This window comes from Hemitrygon akajei, chromosome 19 (genome assembly GCF_048418815.1).
Source record: "Hemitrygon akajei chromosome 19, sHemAka1.3, whole genome shotgun sequence".
In the NCBI taxonomy this organism is placed as follows: Eukaryota; Metazoa; Chordata; class Chondrichthyes; order Myliobatiformes; family Dasyatidae; genus Hemitrygon; species Hemitrygon akajei.
Genome location: NC_133142.1, coordinates 61,373,174 through 61,391,653, shown reverse-complemented (window position 1 = coordinate 61,391,653; position 18,480 = coordinate 61,373,174). Strand labels below are relative to the sequence as shown.

The 18,480-nt window shown below is 42.2% G+C and overlaps 1 protein-coding gene across 1 annotated transcript in view; it reads left to right on the top strand.

Moving 5' to 3' along the window:
- Positions 1-18,480, top strand: part of plxnd1 (plexin D1) — a 162,427-nt gene that overhangs the window by 61,869 nt on the left and 82,078 nt on the right. The window contains exons 13-15 of the mRNA XM_073072614.1: positions 8,045-8,196; positions 9,745-9,844; positions 11,062-11,201. Coding sequence (XP_072928715.1) covers positions 8,045-8,196; positions 9,745-9,844; positions 11,062-11,201 — 392 coding nt within the window. The remainder of the gene's footprint in view (positions 1-8,044; positions 8,197-9,744; positions 9,845-11,061; positions 11,202-18,480) is intronic.

The following is an 18,480-nucleotide window of genomic DNA, read 5'->3' as shown; positions in this document are numbered from 1 at the left end:
AGGCATAGAAAGGTTAGATAATCAGAAACTATTACCCATAACAGAGGGCATTGGTTTAAAAAATGTGGGAAGAAGTTCAGAGAGCATGTGAGGAAGAATATTTTTATGTAGTGGTTGGTTGGAATCTGAAACATTTTGCGTGAGATGGTGGAGGCAGGTACTCTCTCAACTCTTTGGAGGTGGCATGGTAGTGTTGAGGTTAATGTAACACAATTACAGCGCCAGCAACCCAGGTTTTATTCTTACCACTGTCTGCAAAGAGCTTGTATGTTCTCCTTGTGACCCGTGGGCTCCCTCCGGTTGCTCCAGTTATCTCCCACATTCCAAAGATGGATGGGTTAGTAGTTTAATTGACCATTTGGGTATAATTGGGCAGCACTAGCTCTTGGGCCAGAAGGGCCTGTTACTGTCCTGTATCTTTAAATAAAAATAAATACACATTTACAAAGTATCTGGGCAAGCATTTGAATTGCCAAGACGTAGACCACATGGTAAATGGGCATGAAGCTGGGGGACTGCTGTACACCCAGCATGTAAGGGCGCAAAGCAGACCTTGCAATGTGTCTCCTCATTTTCATTTTGAACTTTATCAGTTGAAACATTCGTAGATTCATACAACATGGAGACTAGCCATTTGGCTTGTTGTGTCAATGCCAATCAGTAGGCACCCATCTATATTAATTACTGACGCCAGAACACCCTGTATCACACTCACAAACTCCACAACACTCTGTACACCATATTAAGCCCATCTTCCAGCCTTCTATGCCCACACATTTCAAATGCTCATATTGACAGATATTACATGCTTTCAGTGTGCCAGCTACAACCACTCTGTCAGCCACTGTACTTCAGATACTTGCCATGGATGAGATTCAAGGTTGTTTAATGTCATTTCCTATACACAAGTGAAAACGAGAATTATATCTAATGCAGCACATAAAGAACCCACAAAAGATGAAGAACAGAATAATAATTAAAAACATGATAAATATAAATACAAAAGATAGCTTACAAACATTGATTGTATGTCCATAAAGTGACGCTAGGCTGTACATAAGGTGACTGACAGGAAATAATAAAGTAGTGGTGGCTGGGTGCGTGGAGGGGAGGGTTAATGCGTGGAGGTGTAGATCAGCTTCACTGCTTTTATACTTCCCTCTAATCTCTTAAATCTATGTTCTCTAGATTTACCAACCCCAATAAAGGGAACATCTCCTGCACTTTATCCTATTTTTACCCCTAATAATTTTATATATCTCTATCAGATCCTCTGCTACAGGAAAACAGACCCAGTGTCTCCAGTCTCTACTTATAACTAAGCTGCTCCATCCCAGGGAATATCCTGATGACTGTCCTTTCCACTCTGTCCAGCACAACCACATCTTTAATATAGTGTGGTAACCAGAACTTCACACAGTCCTCCAGATGAGGCAGACAAATAACTTATAAACTTGAGCTATAACCTCCCGGCTCTTGGATTCCTTTTCCTCATTAAAGAAGACCAGTTCCCCATATGTCTTCTCAACCATATTAACTACCTGTGCTATGACCTTCAATGTCCTTTTGGGTGTTTTGATGAGGACACAGAATATCCTGCTCCCAGTTAATCAATGTTACCCCATCCTGTTTGAATTGATTAAAGGTATAGCTGGGGGATCACTGGCATTTGAGTCTGGCTCTAACTTCTGTGAAGTTCAAACATTACTTCTCTACATGTTACCTCTTCCCAATGACCGCGTGGGTTTCCACCCATGTTTCAAAGATGTACAGGCTCAGGTTAGTAAGTTGTGGGCGCTGAAAACGTGCGGTCACTTACAGGCTTCTTCCGATGCTTCCTTAGACTGTTGTTGTTCGTTGATTCAGATGATACATTTCACTATATGTTTTGATGTACATCTGACAAATAAAACTAATATTTAACCCCTTTGCAAGGGAACTTTAGATTTAAAGTTTAAGGTCTTCTAAGCGGGTGGTGAGGGGAGGAGCCGTTCTAAGGACTGCACTCAGCTGTGTAGCACTGTAGTGGATTCAGTGAGAGTGATACAAGGTGCAGAGGGGTTAGTGATGGTGATATAGGGTGTTGTGCGTTTTGTGAGGGTGATTCAGGGCATTGTGGATTCACTGAGTGTAAAAGACAGTGTGCAGGGTCTCTGAGGGTGATATAGGGTTCATTTAGATGTGTTCAATGATGGGGAGTGCTTTACTTCTGATGGAGTGGGCTGTATTCACTACTTTTTGTAGGATCCAAAAGTAAACCAAGTCTCATTAAACATAGAACATAACAATCTCTCATTTCCCTCTGATACAGCAATCTTACCCTCAGGGCCTCAATTTTGTTCTACAGCTACTGCACATTTGCCAACAAGATGTTGGGTAGAGTGGGCCACATCCCTCTGTGTTTCAGCCTGGCTTGGAGTCCTCCCCTCCTGCCTCGCTTCTAGTCATACCAATGAACTTTCATCCGCTTAAATGTGCCAGAAAGTTAAGTCTGGCAAGTCTTTGATAAGATTATGAAATCATTAACTTGAATTAAAAGTACATTGCATTAAGGGAAATTACATGCTGCATATTGCTCTGAGTATACTTCAAAAGAGCTATACATTTAGAAGTAATGAAGCCCGAAGAATATCGCCATGGTTCACCAGTGGCACATTCTCCCTCAGGTTGTTGCGGAGTTTGTGAGGGTCTAACTTGGTTTTTAAGGGTTGGTGAAGGTGATACAGGGTGTTTGGGGCCAGTGGGTGTGATACTGGGTGTTACCAGGTCACTGAGAGATATACAGGGTGTTGTAGATTCAGTGAATGTGACACTGTGTGTTGTACATTCAGTGAGTGTGTCACAGGATGTTGTAGATTCAATGAGTGTGACACAGGGTGTTGTAGATTCAGTGAGTGTGACATGGTGCTATAGATTCAATGAGACTGTCACAGGGTGTTCCGGATTCAGTGAGTGTGACACAGGGTGTTGTAGATTCAGTGAGTGTGACACGGTGTTGTAGATTCATTGAGGGTGATACAGGGTGTTGTAGATTCAGTGAGTGTGACACAGGGTGTTGTAGATTCAGTGAGGGTGATACAGGGTGTTGTAGATTCAGTGAGTGTGACTCAGGGTGTTGTAGATTCAGTGAGTGTGACACGGTGTTGTAGGTTCAGTGAGGGTGATACAGGGTGTTGTAGATTCAGTGAGTGTGACACAGGGTGTTGTAGATTCAGTGAGGGTGATACAGGGTGTTGTAGAATTCAGTGAGTGTGACACAGGGTGTTGTAGATTCAGTGAGTGTGACACTGGGTGTTGTACATTCAGTGAGTGTGTCACGGTGTTGTAGGTTCAATGAGTGTGGCACAGTGTTGTACATTCAGTGAGTGTGTCACGGTGTTGTAGATTCAGTGGGGGTGACACGGTGTTATAGATTCAGTGAGTGTGGTACAGGGTGTTGTAGATTCAGTGAGGGTGACAGTGTGTTGTAGATTCAGTGATGCTGACAAAGGGTGTTGTAGATTCAGTGAGTGTGACACACCGTATTGTAGGTTCAATGAGCGTGGCACAGTGTTGTAGATTCAGTGAGGGTGTCACAGGGTGTTTTAGATTCGGTGAGGGTCGTACAGGGTATTGTAGATTCAGTGATGGTGATACAGGGTGTTGTAGATTCGGTGAGTGTGATACATGATGTAGATTCACTGAGCATGACACAGGGTGTTGTAGATTCAGTGAGTGTGACACGGTATTGTAGATTCAGTGAAAGTGACATGGTGTTGTAGATTCGGTGAGGTTGTCACAGCGTGTTTTATATTCGGTGGGGGTCGTACTGGGTGTTGTAGATTCAGTGAGTGATGTACAGTTGTAGATTCAGTGAGTGTGACACAGTGTTGTAAATTCAGTGAGGGTGATACAGGGTGTTGTAGATTCAGTGAGTGTGTCACAGGGTGTTGTAGATTCAGTGAATGTGACATGTTGTAGATTGACTTAGTCTGACACGGGGTGTAGATTTAGTGAGGGTGACACAGGTTGTTGTAGATTCAGTGATTGTGTCACAGGGTGTTGTAGATTCAGTGAGCGTGACACTGGGTGTTGTAGATTCAGTGAGCGTGTCACAGTGTGTTGTAGATTCAGGGAGCGTGACAAATGGTGTTAATTCAGTAACGGTGGTACAGGGTGTTGTAGATTCAGTGATGGTGACACAGTGTGTTGTAGATTCGGTGAGTGTGACACATCGTAGATTCACTGAGTCTGACACTGGGTGTAGATTCAGTGAGTGTGACACGGTGTTGTAGATTCAGTGAGGGTGATACAGGGTGTTCTGGATTCAGTGAGTGTGTCACAGGGTGTTGTAGATTCAGTGAGTGTGATACAGGGTGTTGTAGATTCAGTGAGTGTGACACGGGGTGTTGTAGATTCAGTGAGTGTGACAGGGTGTTGTAGATTCAGTGAGTGTGTCACAGGGTGCTGTAGATTCACTGAGTGTGACACAGTGTGTTCTAGCATCAGTGAGCATGACACGGTGTTGTAGATTCAGTGAGTATGACATGGTATTGTAGAGTCAGTGGGTGATACAGGGTGTTGTAGATTCAGTGAGTGTGTCACAGGGTGTTGTAGATTCAGTGAGTGTGACACGGGGTGTTGTAGATTCAATGAGTGTGACATGGTGTTGTAGATTCAGTGAGTATGACACATGGTATTGTAGAGTCAGTGGGTGATACAGGGTGTTGTAGATTCAGTGAGTGACACAGAATGTTGTAGATTCAGTGAGGGTTGTACAGGGTGTTGTAGATTCAGTGAGCATGGTACTCGGTGGTGTAGGTTAAGTGAGTGTGATATAGGTCATTTTAGAATCAGTGAGTGATACAGGGTGTCACAGATTCAGTGAGCATGGTACTCGGTGGTGTAGGTTAAGTGAGGGTGATATAGGCTGTTTTAGATTCAGTGAGTGTGATACTGGGTGTTGCCAGGTCACATAGAGTATTGCAGTGTGTTTGGGGTCAGTGATGGTGACAAAAGCTGTTGTGGGGTTCGTGAGTGTTACGCAGGTTGTTGTGGGGTTTTGGGAGTACTGCAGGGTTTTGCAAGATTTGTGAGGGTGATTTGGAATGCTGCAGGGTTTGTGAAGCTGATTCGTGGTTTTTTTGGGTTTGTGTGTGTGAGACAGCATTTCGTGGGGTTGCTAACTGTGATACAGGGTGTTATGGATTCATAGCTATTGTCGGTGCATCAGTTTGGTTCTAGAGGCCTGGAAAATTTCCATGGTCACTGCTCTTTTCAAGAAGGGAAGGAGGCAGAAGAAAGAAAATTATCGACCAATTCTGACCTCAGTGGTTGGACCGATGTTGGAGTCGATTGTTATGGATGAGTTTCAGGGTACTTGGTGACACATAGCACAATAAGTCAAAATCAGCATGCTTTCCTTAAGGGGAAGCCTTGCCTGCAAATCTGTTGGAATTCTTTGAGGGAAAAGCACGCAAGAAAGACAAGGGAGAATTGGTGGACTTTGTGTTCTTGGATTTTCATAAGGCCTTTGACACATATTAGGCTCCTTTGCAAGATAAGAGTCTATGGTATTATAGCATGCGTAGAGCATTGGCTGATGTGCAGGAGGCAAAGAGTGGGAATAAAGGGAGCCTTTTCTGGTTGGCACTTGGTGACTAGTAGTGTTCCATAATGGTCGGTGCTGGGACCACTTCTTTTTATGTTGTGTTTAGGTGATTTGGATGATGGAATTGTTGACTTTGTGACCAAGATTGCAAACAATCTGTAGATAGGTGGAGGAGTAAGTAGTATTAAGGAAACACTAAGGCTGCTGAAGGACTTAGACAAATTAGGAGAATGGGCAAAGAATTGGCATATGGAATACAGTGTCAGGAAATGTTTGATCATGCACTTTGGAAGAAGGAATAAAGTCAAAGACTATTTTCTAAATGGGGAGAAAATTCAAAAATCTGAGGTGCAAGGGCACTTGGGAGTTCTCATGCAGGATTCCCTAAAAGTTAATTTGCAGGTTGAACAGGTGGTGAGAAGGCAAATGCAATGTTAGCATTCTTTTTGAGAGGATTAGTATATAAAAGCAAGAATGTAATGTTGAGGCACTGTGGGGCCTTGTTTGGGGTACTGTGAGCAGTTTTGAGCCCCTCATCTAAGAAAGATGTGCTGACACATTTGATAAGGGGGTTCAAAGGAAGTTTATGAAAATGATTCTGCAAACTAAAGGCTTATATGAGGAGCAATTAATGGTTCTAAGCCTGTGTTCAGTGGAATTTAGTAGAATGATGGGGGATCTCATTGAAACCTATCAAACATTGAAAGGCCTAGAAAGAGTGGATGTAGAGAGGTCATTTCCTGTCATGGGGGTGTCTTGGAATAGAGGGAGTTTCATTTAGAATGGAGATGAGGAGGAATTTCTTCAGCCAGAGGGAGGTGAATCTGCAGAGTTCGTTGCCACAGGTGTCTGTGGAGGCCAAGTCATTGGGTGTTTTTAAGGTGGAGGTTAATAGATTCTTTTTTTTAATTAATTTTTAATGTGTTTCCACAATGCAACAAAACAAAAAAAGTTAAAAAAGATGTTTATACAGTGCAAAACAAACATATCAAATGTACAGTTGATAACAATTAAGAAAAAGCACCCACAATAGAATCGCATAAAGTTAGTTACTACCCCACCCTCCCACTACCCAACTCCAAGCCAACCTTACGATATATAAAAGAACTTTTTTCACCACAGAGCTGTGTTTATAAAAAGAAGGTAAATTGCCTACTACCTAAACTATAATATGTTTTCATATTAAAAAAGCATAAATCTTAACCGTAAGGAGCTGGAAGTAAGAGATTTAAATGCAAAAGAAAAAAAGGGAGGAATGCGCCCTTAATCTAAATGGGAATTATGAAAATATTCAAGAAAAGGTCCCCACACCTTTTGGAACTTTATGTCAGAATTAAGAAGTGAATAATGAATCTTTTCAAGGTCTAAGCAGGACATAATGTCTCTGAGCCATTGAGCATAAGTGGGTGGGGCAGCATCTCTCCACCTAAGAAGAACTGTACGTCTGGCCAAAAGAGAGGCGAAAGACAATGTACGACACTTAGTCGGTGTCAGATGCATGTCAACTTCTCCCAAAGTACCGAAAAGAGCAATCAGAGGGTTAGGTTCCAAGTAGCAATTAAGTAATGAAATAAAGTTTAAAAAAAAATCTCTCCAGAATTTCTCCAAGCTAGGACAAGTCCAATACATATGAATAAGTGAAGCCTCGCCCTCTTTACACATATCGCAACAGGGACTAATATCAGGATAGAACCATGATAATTTAGTTTTAGATATATGAGCCCTGTGTACCACCTTGAACTGTAAAAGGCAGTAGCGAACACATAGAGAAGTTGAATTAACTGATTTGAGAATTGAATCTCAAACCTGGTCGGACAAAGAAAAATTTAAATCATGCTACCGGGCAGTTTTAATTTTGTCAAAGGGAGCTCACCTCAACATGGTTAACATATCTCGAATAGTAGAAATTAAATCTTTACCCAATGGATTCTTATGTAGAAACAAATCCACAACATTTTTAATGGATACCTCAGGAAAGTTTGGTATTAAAGGGTTGATAAAATGTCAAATTTGGAGATATCTAAAGAAATAAATGTTAGGTAGGTCAAACTTTACAGACAGTTGTTCAAAAGTTGCAAAGCGCTTATCTATAAAAAGATCTTCAAAGCACCTAATGCCCTTTCTTTGCCAGTCTAGAAATGTTAAATCCTGCATAAAAGGCTGAAAAAGATGATTATGTAGAATAAGACTAGAGAGAGAGAAGCCATGAAGCCCATTATGTTTTCTGAACTGAGCCTGTATTTTCAGAATGTGTCTGATAACTGGATTAACAATTGATGTAGGCAAATGGCAAGGAAGCGGTCTTATGAATATGTCGTGTGCTTTGTTGTGGGGCAAGTTTGACACATTATCTCAGTATGTCTGCAAGAAACATGACCACTTGCACTGAATGATTCCTGGGGTTTGGAGTCTGTCATGTTGAACCAAACTGACAGATGAATCTGTGTCTTTCAGATAGAGCCAGTCACTGGCCCTCTGCATGGTGGGACACGCCTAACAATCAAAGGCAGGAACCTGGGCCGCAGGTTCAGTGACATCGCTGGTGGTGTTCGGATTGGTGCCATTGCATGTATCCCGCTGCAGGAAGGTTATGTGGTCTCAGCACAGTATGTAGTTTCACAATTTCCTTTTTCTGCATTCTGTGGAAGAAAATCTGTTGTAATAGTGATATGTAGCTCCACTCTTGCTCCATTGCACAACACAGAATCCTTGCTCACTTGCACAGTGACTGTAAGCAGAAGGTAAATGTCAACTTTGTGTGTTAATGTATTTGTGCATGTGCACATTGTCGTGCATGTGTCGTGGAATCAGAGTAATACAGAATGGAAAAATGCCCTTCAGCTAAACTCATCCGTGCAAACCAGCCCATCTGAGGTAGTCCTTTTTGCTCACATTTGCAGTTTACATCAGTTTTTTCAGAGTCATTTGACAAGGTTCCACACAGTAGGCTTATTCAGAAAGTCAGAAGGAATGGGATCCAGGGAAGTTTGGCCAGCTGGATTCAGAATTGGCTTGCCTGCAGAAGGCAGAGAATTGTGGTGGAGTGAGTACATTTGGATTGGAGGGTTGTGACTAGCAGTGTCCCACAAGGATTGGTTCTGGGACCTCTACTTTCTGTGATTTTTTTTTTTATTAACGACCTGGATGTGGGGGTAGAAGGGTGGGTTGGCAAGTTTGCAGATGACACAAAGGTTGGTGATGTTGTGGATAGTGTAGAGGATTGTTGAAGATTGCAGAGAGACATTGATAGGATGCAGAGGTGGGCTGAGAAGTGGCAGATGGAGTTCAACCTGGAGAAGTGTGAGGTGGTACACTTTGGAAGGACAAACTCCAAGGCAGAGTACAAAGTAAATGGCAGGATACTTGGAAGTGTGGAGGAGCAGAGGGATCTGGGGGTACATGTCCACAGATCCCTGGAAGTTGCCTCACAGGTAGACAGGGCGGTTAAGAAAGCTTATGGGGTGTTAGCTTTCATAAGTCAAGGGATAGAGTTTAAGAGTCATGAGGTAATGATGCAGCTCTATAAAACTCTGGTTAGGCCACACTTGGAGTGCTGTGTCCAGTTCTGGTCACCTCACTATAGGAATGATGTGGAAGCATTGGAAAGGGTACAGAGGAGATTTACCAGGATGCTGCCTGGTTTAGAGAGTATGCATTATGATCAGAGATTAAGGGAGTTAGAGCTTTACTCTTTGGAGAGAAGGAGGACGAGAGGAGACATGATGGAGGTATACAAGATATTAAGGGGAATAGATAGAGTGGACAGCCAGCGCCTCTTTCCCAGGGCACCACTGCTAAGTACAAGAGGACATGGCTTTAAGGTAAGGGGAGGGAAGTTCAAGGGATATATTAAAGTAAGGTTTTTTACTCAGAGAGTGATTGGTGCGTGGAATGCACTGCCTGAGTCAGTGGTGGAGGTAGATACACTACTGAAATTTAAGAGACTACCAGACAGGTATACGGAGGAATTTAAGGTGGAGGCTTCTATGGGAGGCAGGGTTTAAGGGTCAGCACAGCATTGTGGGCCAAAGGGCCTGTACTGTGCTGTACTATTCTATGTTGTATGATTTAGGAGGATGGGTTAAGCTGAAGGTGGAGATGGAAAAAACTGAGTGAGGTGATGATCTTGCTTTGCTGAATCTTTTGTCTTTCAGGATTGTGTGCACAACTGACAGAGCCAACAGAGAGTTCACGGATGTGGTGAGTGTCAGGGTCCAGGAGGAAGCAAGGTCCAGCCAGAGATTCTCTTTTCTTGTAAGTCTCAATTTCATGTGCATTTCTGGTCACTGCTTTGCTGGAAGAATGTGCACCATGTGGAGCTGGAAGAGATCAGTTTAATTAGCCATCGTTGGCTTAATTAGTTTGACATAAGATTGTGGGCTGTTGGGATTGTTTCTGTGCTGGACCATTCTATGGTCTATATTTGTTTAATGATGTGGCGGGTGAGGGAAAGGTTTGCAGGATGCTGCCTGGATTCATCAGTAAAACATTCATCCACCAATACCTCCTGTCTCCTAACCCAAGCCAGGAAAAGTTTAGAGTGATAGTGTAAAGCAACTCAGAGATTGATGGTGTATGACCTGGCCATATTGGTCCATCCAAAATGCATCACCTAACACTTGTCAGGGTTAAATTCTGTCTGCTGTTATCCATTTTACAAACTGGGCAATGTCATCCTGTAATCTATGATTATCCTTCTCACAGCCAACAGCACCACAGATTTTTGTGTCATCTGCAAACCGACTAATCACTCGTTCCTCGTATATTCATATCCATATTATCAACGTTCCTGATGACCTTGGTGCTACTCGAAGAAGTCTGCTGTCCTTTTCCATTCTGCCTTTGCCTGACTTCCAACCCAGCACTACAATGGAGACACTACAATGTCTTTAACATCAGAGTCATTAGAGAAGTGTATTAAATGCTGACTTGGTGTTGCCCTGAATATGAATAAATAAGAAAAAAACACTTTCTGCTCAGTTTTGTGTTTGATATACTTTGGAAACTGACATGTTCAATGTTGGCACATCATTTGGCAAGTTCATTAGGGATATATGAATCTGATATACAAAATGGGCAACACACGAAAATGCTGAAGAAACTCAGCTGGTCAGGCAGTATCTGTATCGTGTGTGTTCATGTATTGTGTATTGGCACACAAGTTGAGGGCCACACAGGTAGGCGTTACAAATGTACATTCGTGTGTTGTGTTAATGGATGTCAAGTGTGTGCATGTTATGTACATAAGCTTTTGCATGTATGTTGTGGAGATACAAGTTTTGGCTGAGACCAATGTCTGGTTACAATGGGATTTTACCTTGTGACTCTGATGATGCAGTACTTGGAAAAGCCTATACAGTCATGGATTAACCTTTCCACGCTGCTGGCCACTCTGTTGAATATTTGCAAGTTTGGTTTCCATCTATCTACCGCAGATTTTCATCTGCTGAACTTGTGTTTTTCCTGACTAGGTTCCTGAGGTCACCAAGGTAGTTCCTGATCAGGGGCCCAAAGCTGGAGGAACCCAAGTCATCATCAGAGGCAAAAACCTACACATTGGGTCTATGGTCAGGGTCATTGTCAATGGCTCCAAGGACTGTACCAATATAAAGTAAGTCTCATGGCAGCAGCTTCAGTGGATGGGTTTTGTCATTCACTTACTTGTCCAGCACAGACTATATTTGAAAGATGGCATTGTCATATGCAACCAGGAAGCTGCATTTGGCTATACAGTTTAGATTAACCTTCCTTGAGATCCAATGATATCACTCTTTCTCAGACAGAACTCTGTTTTGAGTATTTCATCTCTGGTTTAAAACAATTTCAGGTTGAGTCCTTCACCAACTGTACTCAGCTGTCCAGAAATAAACAAGTCCGTGGCAGGTCTGTTCTCTTCAGATCTCCTCAGCTGATGACCATATCCAACCTCTGGAAGTTTGCTCTCCAGCATCAGCTAACCAGGTTTCTTAGCTGTGTTGGTTCTCTCATACCCAGCAGAAAGATAACCTTGCTTATCTACTACCAGGATCTCCACTCCTCTGCCAGAAACTCCACTCCCTACTACTCACGTCCCCTAAGTGACATTAGCTTTCTGTAACTTGAGGACTCCTACCTGCCACCAGGATTTTCTCATTTCCCTTCCCTCGGCTTTGTCTCTCACCACTTCTAGTTGAAACCTTACTTCCCCTCCCCCCACCCCCCCCCCATGATCTTTCACTTGTCAGTATCTTTTCCCCACCCGGACACTCTGTTCCTTCAGGACGTTCCTCCCCCCCTCCCTCCTGCCAGCCAGGAGTCAACCTCCCTTGCATGGATCATCTGACCCCATTAGCCAGGACCTTTTATCTGCCCATCTTACCAAGACTTTTTCTTAGCTATCCTATCTAGTTCCTAGTCTTTGTCAGATTCAGCTTTTGCCAAATGCCTTGAATCTTTCTACATTTTTCACCAAATAAATCCTCAGTGGATTTATCTTAGTTGACCAGAAACCTCTGGTCAAAAGTCTCTTCTAGTCCTCTACCAAGGAAGTCCATTTTTGTCAGAGCTGTGTCTGTCAAGAAGATGAATGCAGAAAATCTACTGGAAAAGGGAAGAGAACTGTCTGCTGATGTCCTGGCTGATGTTACAGAGTGTGTTGGTGTAGCAGTGATGTTAAAGGCCTGGTAATTCAGAAGCCTGAATAATACCAGAGAAAGACCAGTTCAAATCCCACTGTAATTGCTGTGAAATGTATATTCTGTTAAAACTTGCTTTAAGTTAATAATAGTGACCACAAAAATCCTAGATTGTTTTAAAATTGCACTTTGTTCACTAATGTCCATTTAGTAAAGAACTCTACTGTCTATAATCAGTCTGGTGTGTATGTAACTCCATACCCAACAACATTATCTAGAATGATCACTCAGTTCACAGAATGGACAATGTACACTCAGTGGCCTTTTCAATAGGTACCCCCTGTACCTAATAAAGTGGTCACTGGGTGTATGCTCGTGGTCTTCTGCTGCTGTAGATTAACCATTTCGAGGTTCGATGTGCTGTGTATTAAGAGATGCTCTTCTGAGCACCATTGTGGTAATATGTGGTTATTCGAGTTACTGTCAGCTTGAACCATTCCGGTCACCTCTGATCTCTTTCATTAACAGGGTGCTTTTACCCACAGAACTGCTGCCCACTGGATGTTCTTTTTGTTTATCACACCGTTCTCTGTGAACTCTGGAGACTCTTAGACCATAAGACATAGGAGCAGAATTAGGCCATCTGGCCCATTCAATCATGACTGATCCTTTTATCTATCTCCTCCTCAACCCCAGTTCCCAGCCTTCTCTCCATAACCTTCGATGTCATGTCCTATCAAGAACCCATCAATCTCTGTCTTAAGTACACCCAGCAACTTCACCTCCACAGCTGCATGTGGCAACAAATTCCAGATTTTCACCACCCTTTGGCTAAAGAAATTTCTCCACAATTAAACAATCTTGAATCTCGAAGTTCGCTCCCCTTCACTTTATGTTCCGCTTTAGACTTCTCCTTACCTTTATCTTTTATCAAGCTAGATCTTATGGAGTCATATATTTGTCCAGTTGGTAAGAGAGAGGTCTTACCAACTCTTTGCATTTGCTTGTAGTAGGTCCTTATCGTTCTTTGCCATGCCTATCCAAGTATCTAATAAAGCCTCTAGTCCTCTCAAAATTGATGCTAACATTGCATTTGCCTTTCTCACCAGCAACTCAACCTGTAAGTTAACCTTTAGGAAATCCTATATGAGGATTCCCAAGTCATTTTGCCTCTCAAATTTTTGTATTTTCACTCCCTTTAGAAAATAATCTATCTATGCTGTTATTCTTTCTTCCGAAGTGCATGACTGTAAACTTCCCGACACTGTAGTCTATCTGACACTCCTTTGACCATTCTAATGCAAGTCCTTCTGAAGCCTCCCTGCTTCCTCAACACTACTTACCTGTCCACCTATCTTTGTATTGTCTGCAAAGCCATCAATTCCGTCATTCAAATCAGTGACATACAAAATTTTTTAAAAAAGCAGTCCCAACACTGACCATTACAGAACACCACTAGTCACTGGCAGCCAATCAGAAAAGGCTCCCTTGATTCCACTCTATGCCTCCTGCCAATCAGCTAATGCTCTATCCATGCTAGTATCTTTCCTGTAATACCTTGGCTTCTTTTCTTACTATGCAGCCTCATGTGAAGCACCTTGTTAAAGATCTTTTTAAAATCTAAGTACACAACATCCACCAATTCTCCTTTGTCTATCCTGCTTGTGATTTCTTCAAAGGATTCCAACAGATTTATCAGGCAAGATTTTTCCTTAAGGAAACAATGCTGACTTTGCCCCATTTTATCATGTGCCTCCAATCGACTCCAACATCTTCCCAATCATTAAGGTCAGACTAACTGCCCTATAATATCCTTTATTCTGCCTCCCTCCCTTCATGAAGAGTGAAGTGACATTTACAATTTCCCAGTCTTCTGAAACCATGCTAGAACCTAGTGATTCCTGAAAAATCATTACTAATGCCTCCACAATATCTTCACATACTTCTTAAAGAATCTTGGCGTGCAGTCCACCTGGTCCAGGTGACTTATCTGTCTTCAGACCTTTCAGTTTCCCATGCACCTCTTCTTAGCAATAGCAACTGCATTCACTCTGCCCAGCTCTCTTCAACTTCCAGCATACTGCCAATGTCTTCAACAGTGAAGACTGATGCAAAGTACTTACTCAGTTCATCCGCCATTTCCGCGTCCCCCATTACCACCTCTTACGTTGTTTTCCCGTGGTCAATTATCTACGCTCACCTCTCTTTTACTGTTTATATATCTAAAAAAACTTTGGATATCCTCTTTGATATTATTGGCTAGCTTACCTTCAAACTTCATCTTTTCTCTCCTTATGGCTTTTTTTAGTTGCCTTCTGTTGGTTTTTAAAAGCTTTCCAATTCTTGTGTTGGCGTTGACTTTCCTTGTCAGCCACAGTTGCAGTATCGTGCCTTTAGAATATTGCTATTTCTTTGGAATGTATATATCCTGTACCTTCCGAATTGCACGCAGAAACTCCAGATATTTCTGCTCTGCTGTCATTCAATTGGTGTGCCCTTCCAATCAACTTTCACCAGCTCCTCTCTCATGGCTCTGAAACTCTTTTATTCCACTGTAATATCAATACATTTGACTTTAGCTCCTCTCTCTCAAATTGCAGGGTGAAATAAATCACTGCATCCTAAGGGTTCCTTTGCCTTAAACTTTGGTTCAATTCTGATTTATTGCACAACCCTCAATCCTGAATAGCTGATCCCCACCCATGTAAGCTCAACCACAAGCTGCTTTAAAAAGCCATCTCATAGGCATTCTAAAAATTCTCTCTTACGATCCAAAATCAGTAGCAACGTGATTTTCACAATCTGCTTAGCTATTGAAATCCCCCATGACTATTGCAGCTTTTTCCCTTCTTACATGTCATTTCTATCACCCATCATAATTTGTAGCTCACATTCTGGTTACTGTTCAGGGGCCTGAACATAAACTCCCATCAGGGTATTTTTACCCTTGCAGTTTCTTAACTCCAACCTGATTCGACATCTTTCTGTCCCATGTCACCTCTTTCTAAGGATTTTATTTCATTTTTTACCAACAGGGCCATGACACTCCCTCCGCCTACCCGTCTGTTGTTTCGATACAATGTGTATCCTTGGATGTTGAGCTCCCAACTATAGTTTTTGTTACGGCTCAGTGATGCCCACAATGCCATACCTGCTAATCCCTGACTCTGCTACAAGATCATCTACCTTATTCCATATGTTGAATGCATTGAAATATAACACTTCCAGTGTTGTATTCATCATCCTTGTCAATTTTGTTCCCGTTATACTGCAATTCATTCCACTGACTGCAATTTTGCCCCATCATTTGCATGTCCTTCCTGACAGTCTCACTACACACTGCATCTACTTGTATACCAACTGCCCATTGTCACGTACACGCAACCCTGTAAGAGTATCAGCAGCAATAGAACACACCTGGAGTCTGGTTTTTGCTGCTAACAAAACACTATTAGTAACTACATACTATAGTAATTTAAACCAGGTAAATCAAGAGTTAACGGTGTTATGCATATTTACTATAGTGTAAATAAAGTTCCCAAACTTATTCAAGCTCAGGTGGCAAGAGTTACGGTCTTATGATGGTATGTAAGAAAAGTTCAGATCAGATGCACGGGATTGAAGTGAGAGAGAGATACTTATAAGCAGGTGTTGTCGATCCTCCTCGTTGTCCTCCAAATCTTCCAAGTCAGCCAAACGTGACCAATTTAAGACAACATGAGCGAATCTGCTGGAAATAAATAAAAACAAATGCACAAAATGCTGGCAGAACTCAGCAGGCCAGACAGCATCTATGGGAGGAGGTAGTGACGATGTTTTGGGCCGAAACCCTTCATCAGGAGTGAAGTAACATGGGATAGTCAGGGGGGGATAAGAAGTGGGGGGAGGGATGAAGTAGAGAGCTGGGAAGTGATAGGCTGAAGGGAAATGGGCTAGGGGGAAGGTGGAGAATAAAAGAGAAAGAAAGGTAGGGCTGGGGGGAGATTATAGTGAGGGGGGAAAAAGAGAGAAAGAGAACCAGACTAAAATTATAGATAAGGATGGGGTAAGGTGGGGCAGGGGTATCAACGGAGGTCTGTGAGTTGAATGTTCATGCTGGCAGGTAGGAGGCTACCTAGGCGGGAAATAAAGTGTTGCTCCATCAACCTGCGTGTGGCCTCATCTTGACGGTAGAGGAGGCCATGGACAGACATATCAGAGTGGGAGTGGTCTGTGGAATTGAAGTGTGTTGCCACAGGGAGATCCTGCCACTGCTGGAGGACTGCGCGCTGGTGTTCGGCGAAACGGTCTCCCAGTCTGCGGCGGGTCTCCCCAATTTAAGAGCGTCATCTTCAAGTGATAATTTACCAACCCAGGCAAGGGTTAGACACACTGGTAGATTCCATACAGTTGCCCTTTCCACGAACTAATAGTCAAGGATCGATTCCTCTTAATTGATCCTCAGCCCCACCCTTTGTGGGTATTTAAAAGTTCAGTGGCAATTTCTGCCACCAGCTTTCGTGTGTCTGCGTGTCCTGTGAAACAAGCAGTACTGATCGTTTAAATATCATTGAGCTGAACACCAGCTGTCCATCCTGTAGTGTCTCTCTCTCTCTCTCTTTCTCACTGTCTCACTCCCACTCTCTCTCACTCTCACACTCACACAGTTCTTAAAGGCAGTCCATAATGATTTTAATGTAAGATTCCATCACACCTCCTTCCTTTCAGGAAAAATTTTGATCAATAAGCAAAAATTTTTTATCTACAGATTACAAAGCGTAAACCAATACATATGTAAGTACCAGGTAACACGTTACAGAAGCGTACACAGACTTTAACTTAACACCTGGACATTCAATCTGCTATAATGTTGTCAGTACCATTCACCTGTTTTATTTCCATGTCATATTCCTGCAAGATCAGTTCAATAACCATCTATTCTTATCCTTCATCTTATTCAGAAACACTAATGGATTTTGATCAGTGTCAATCCCAAGTGGTTTCTGCGCAGGACAAATGTAGACATCAAAATGTTGTAAGGCCAAAATGAGTGATAATAACTCTTTTTCAACAGTGGAATAATTCTTCTGATGCTCATTAAATTTCTTAGAAAAGTAAGCTACAGGATGTTCAATATCACTATCACTCTTTTGCAACAATACTACTATGGCAGCTTCGTCACTGGCATCTGCAGCTATAGAAAATGGCTTTGTAAAATCAGGTGCTTTGAGCACAGGTTGATAACATAGAATAGTTTTCAGTCGTTCAAATGCCGCTTGACAAGACTCATTCCAAACAAACCTTCCACTTTTTTTTAGTAGGTTCATCAGGGGAAGAGCAATATCCACAAAGTTTTTACAAAACTTATGGTAGTACCCAACCATTCCCAAAAACCTTCTCAGAGATTTCTTGCCCATTGGAACAGGAACCCCAGTGATGGCCTGAACCTTGTCTCGAACAGGAGCCAATTGTCTTTGGGCTACTACGTAGCCAAGATAAGTAATAGTGGCATGGCCAAATTCACTTTTAGAGAGGTTAACAGTAAGGTTGGCCTGTCAAACAGCTTCTCTACTGCTGAGATATGCTCTTCCCACGTGTCACTCCATACAACCGAATCATCAATATAAGCTTCTGTATATTCTAATCCAGAATCACAGAATTAATCATCCTTTGGAATGTCCCTGGAGCATTTTTCATTCCAAAGGGTAAAACATTATACTCATACAATCCAGTGGGTGTTATAAATGCAGAAATTTCTCTGGCCCTCTCTGTTAAGGGTACACACCAGTATCCTTTCAACAAGTCAATCTTCGTAAGGAATTTAGCCTCCCCAACCTTATCAATACAGTCATCCACCCTAGGAATAGGGTGAGCATCTGTCTTTGTCACTGTATTTACTTTTCTGTAATTAGTACAGAACTCATGCTGCCACCAGGCTTTGGCACGATAACGCAGGGCTAAGCCCAATCAGATGTAGGTGGCTTAATGATACCATTTTTCAGTATGTATTCAATTTCTTGTTCAACCAATTTTTTCTAAATTCATTCTGTAAGGGTGCTGCTTAACTGAGTCAGCTTGACCTACAATTGAGTCATGCATGGCAGCTGTACATTGTTTTGGTACATCGGGGAACAAATTCTCATACTTAAAAATTAGTACCTTCAATTGTTGTTGCTACTCAGGCTCCAAAAGTTTTACTTTATCGTCAATGTTTCCCAAAATAACAGAATTCATCAGCCTGGTAGAAACCATATTCAGCTTGTTAAAATTATCTGGTACAGTCAGCTCTCCTTATCT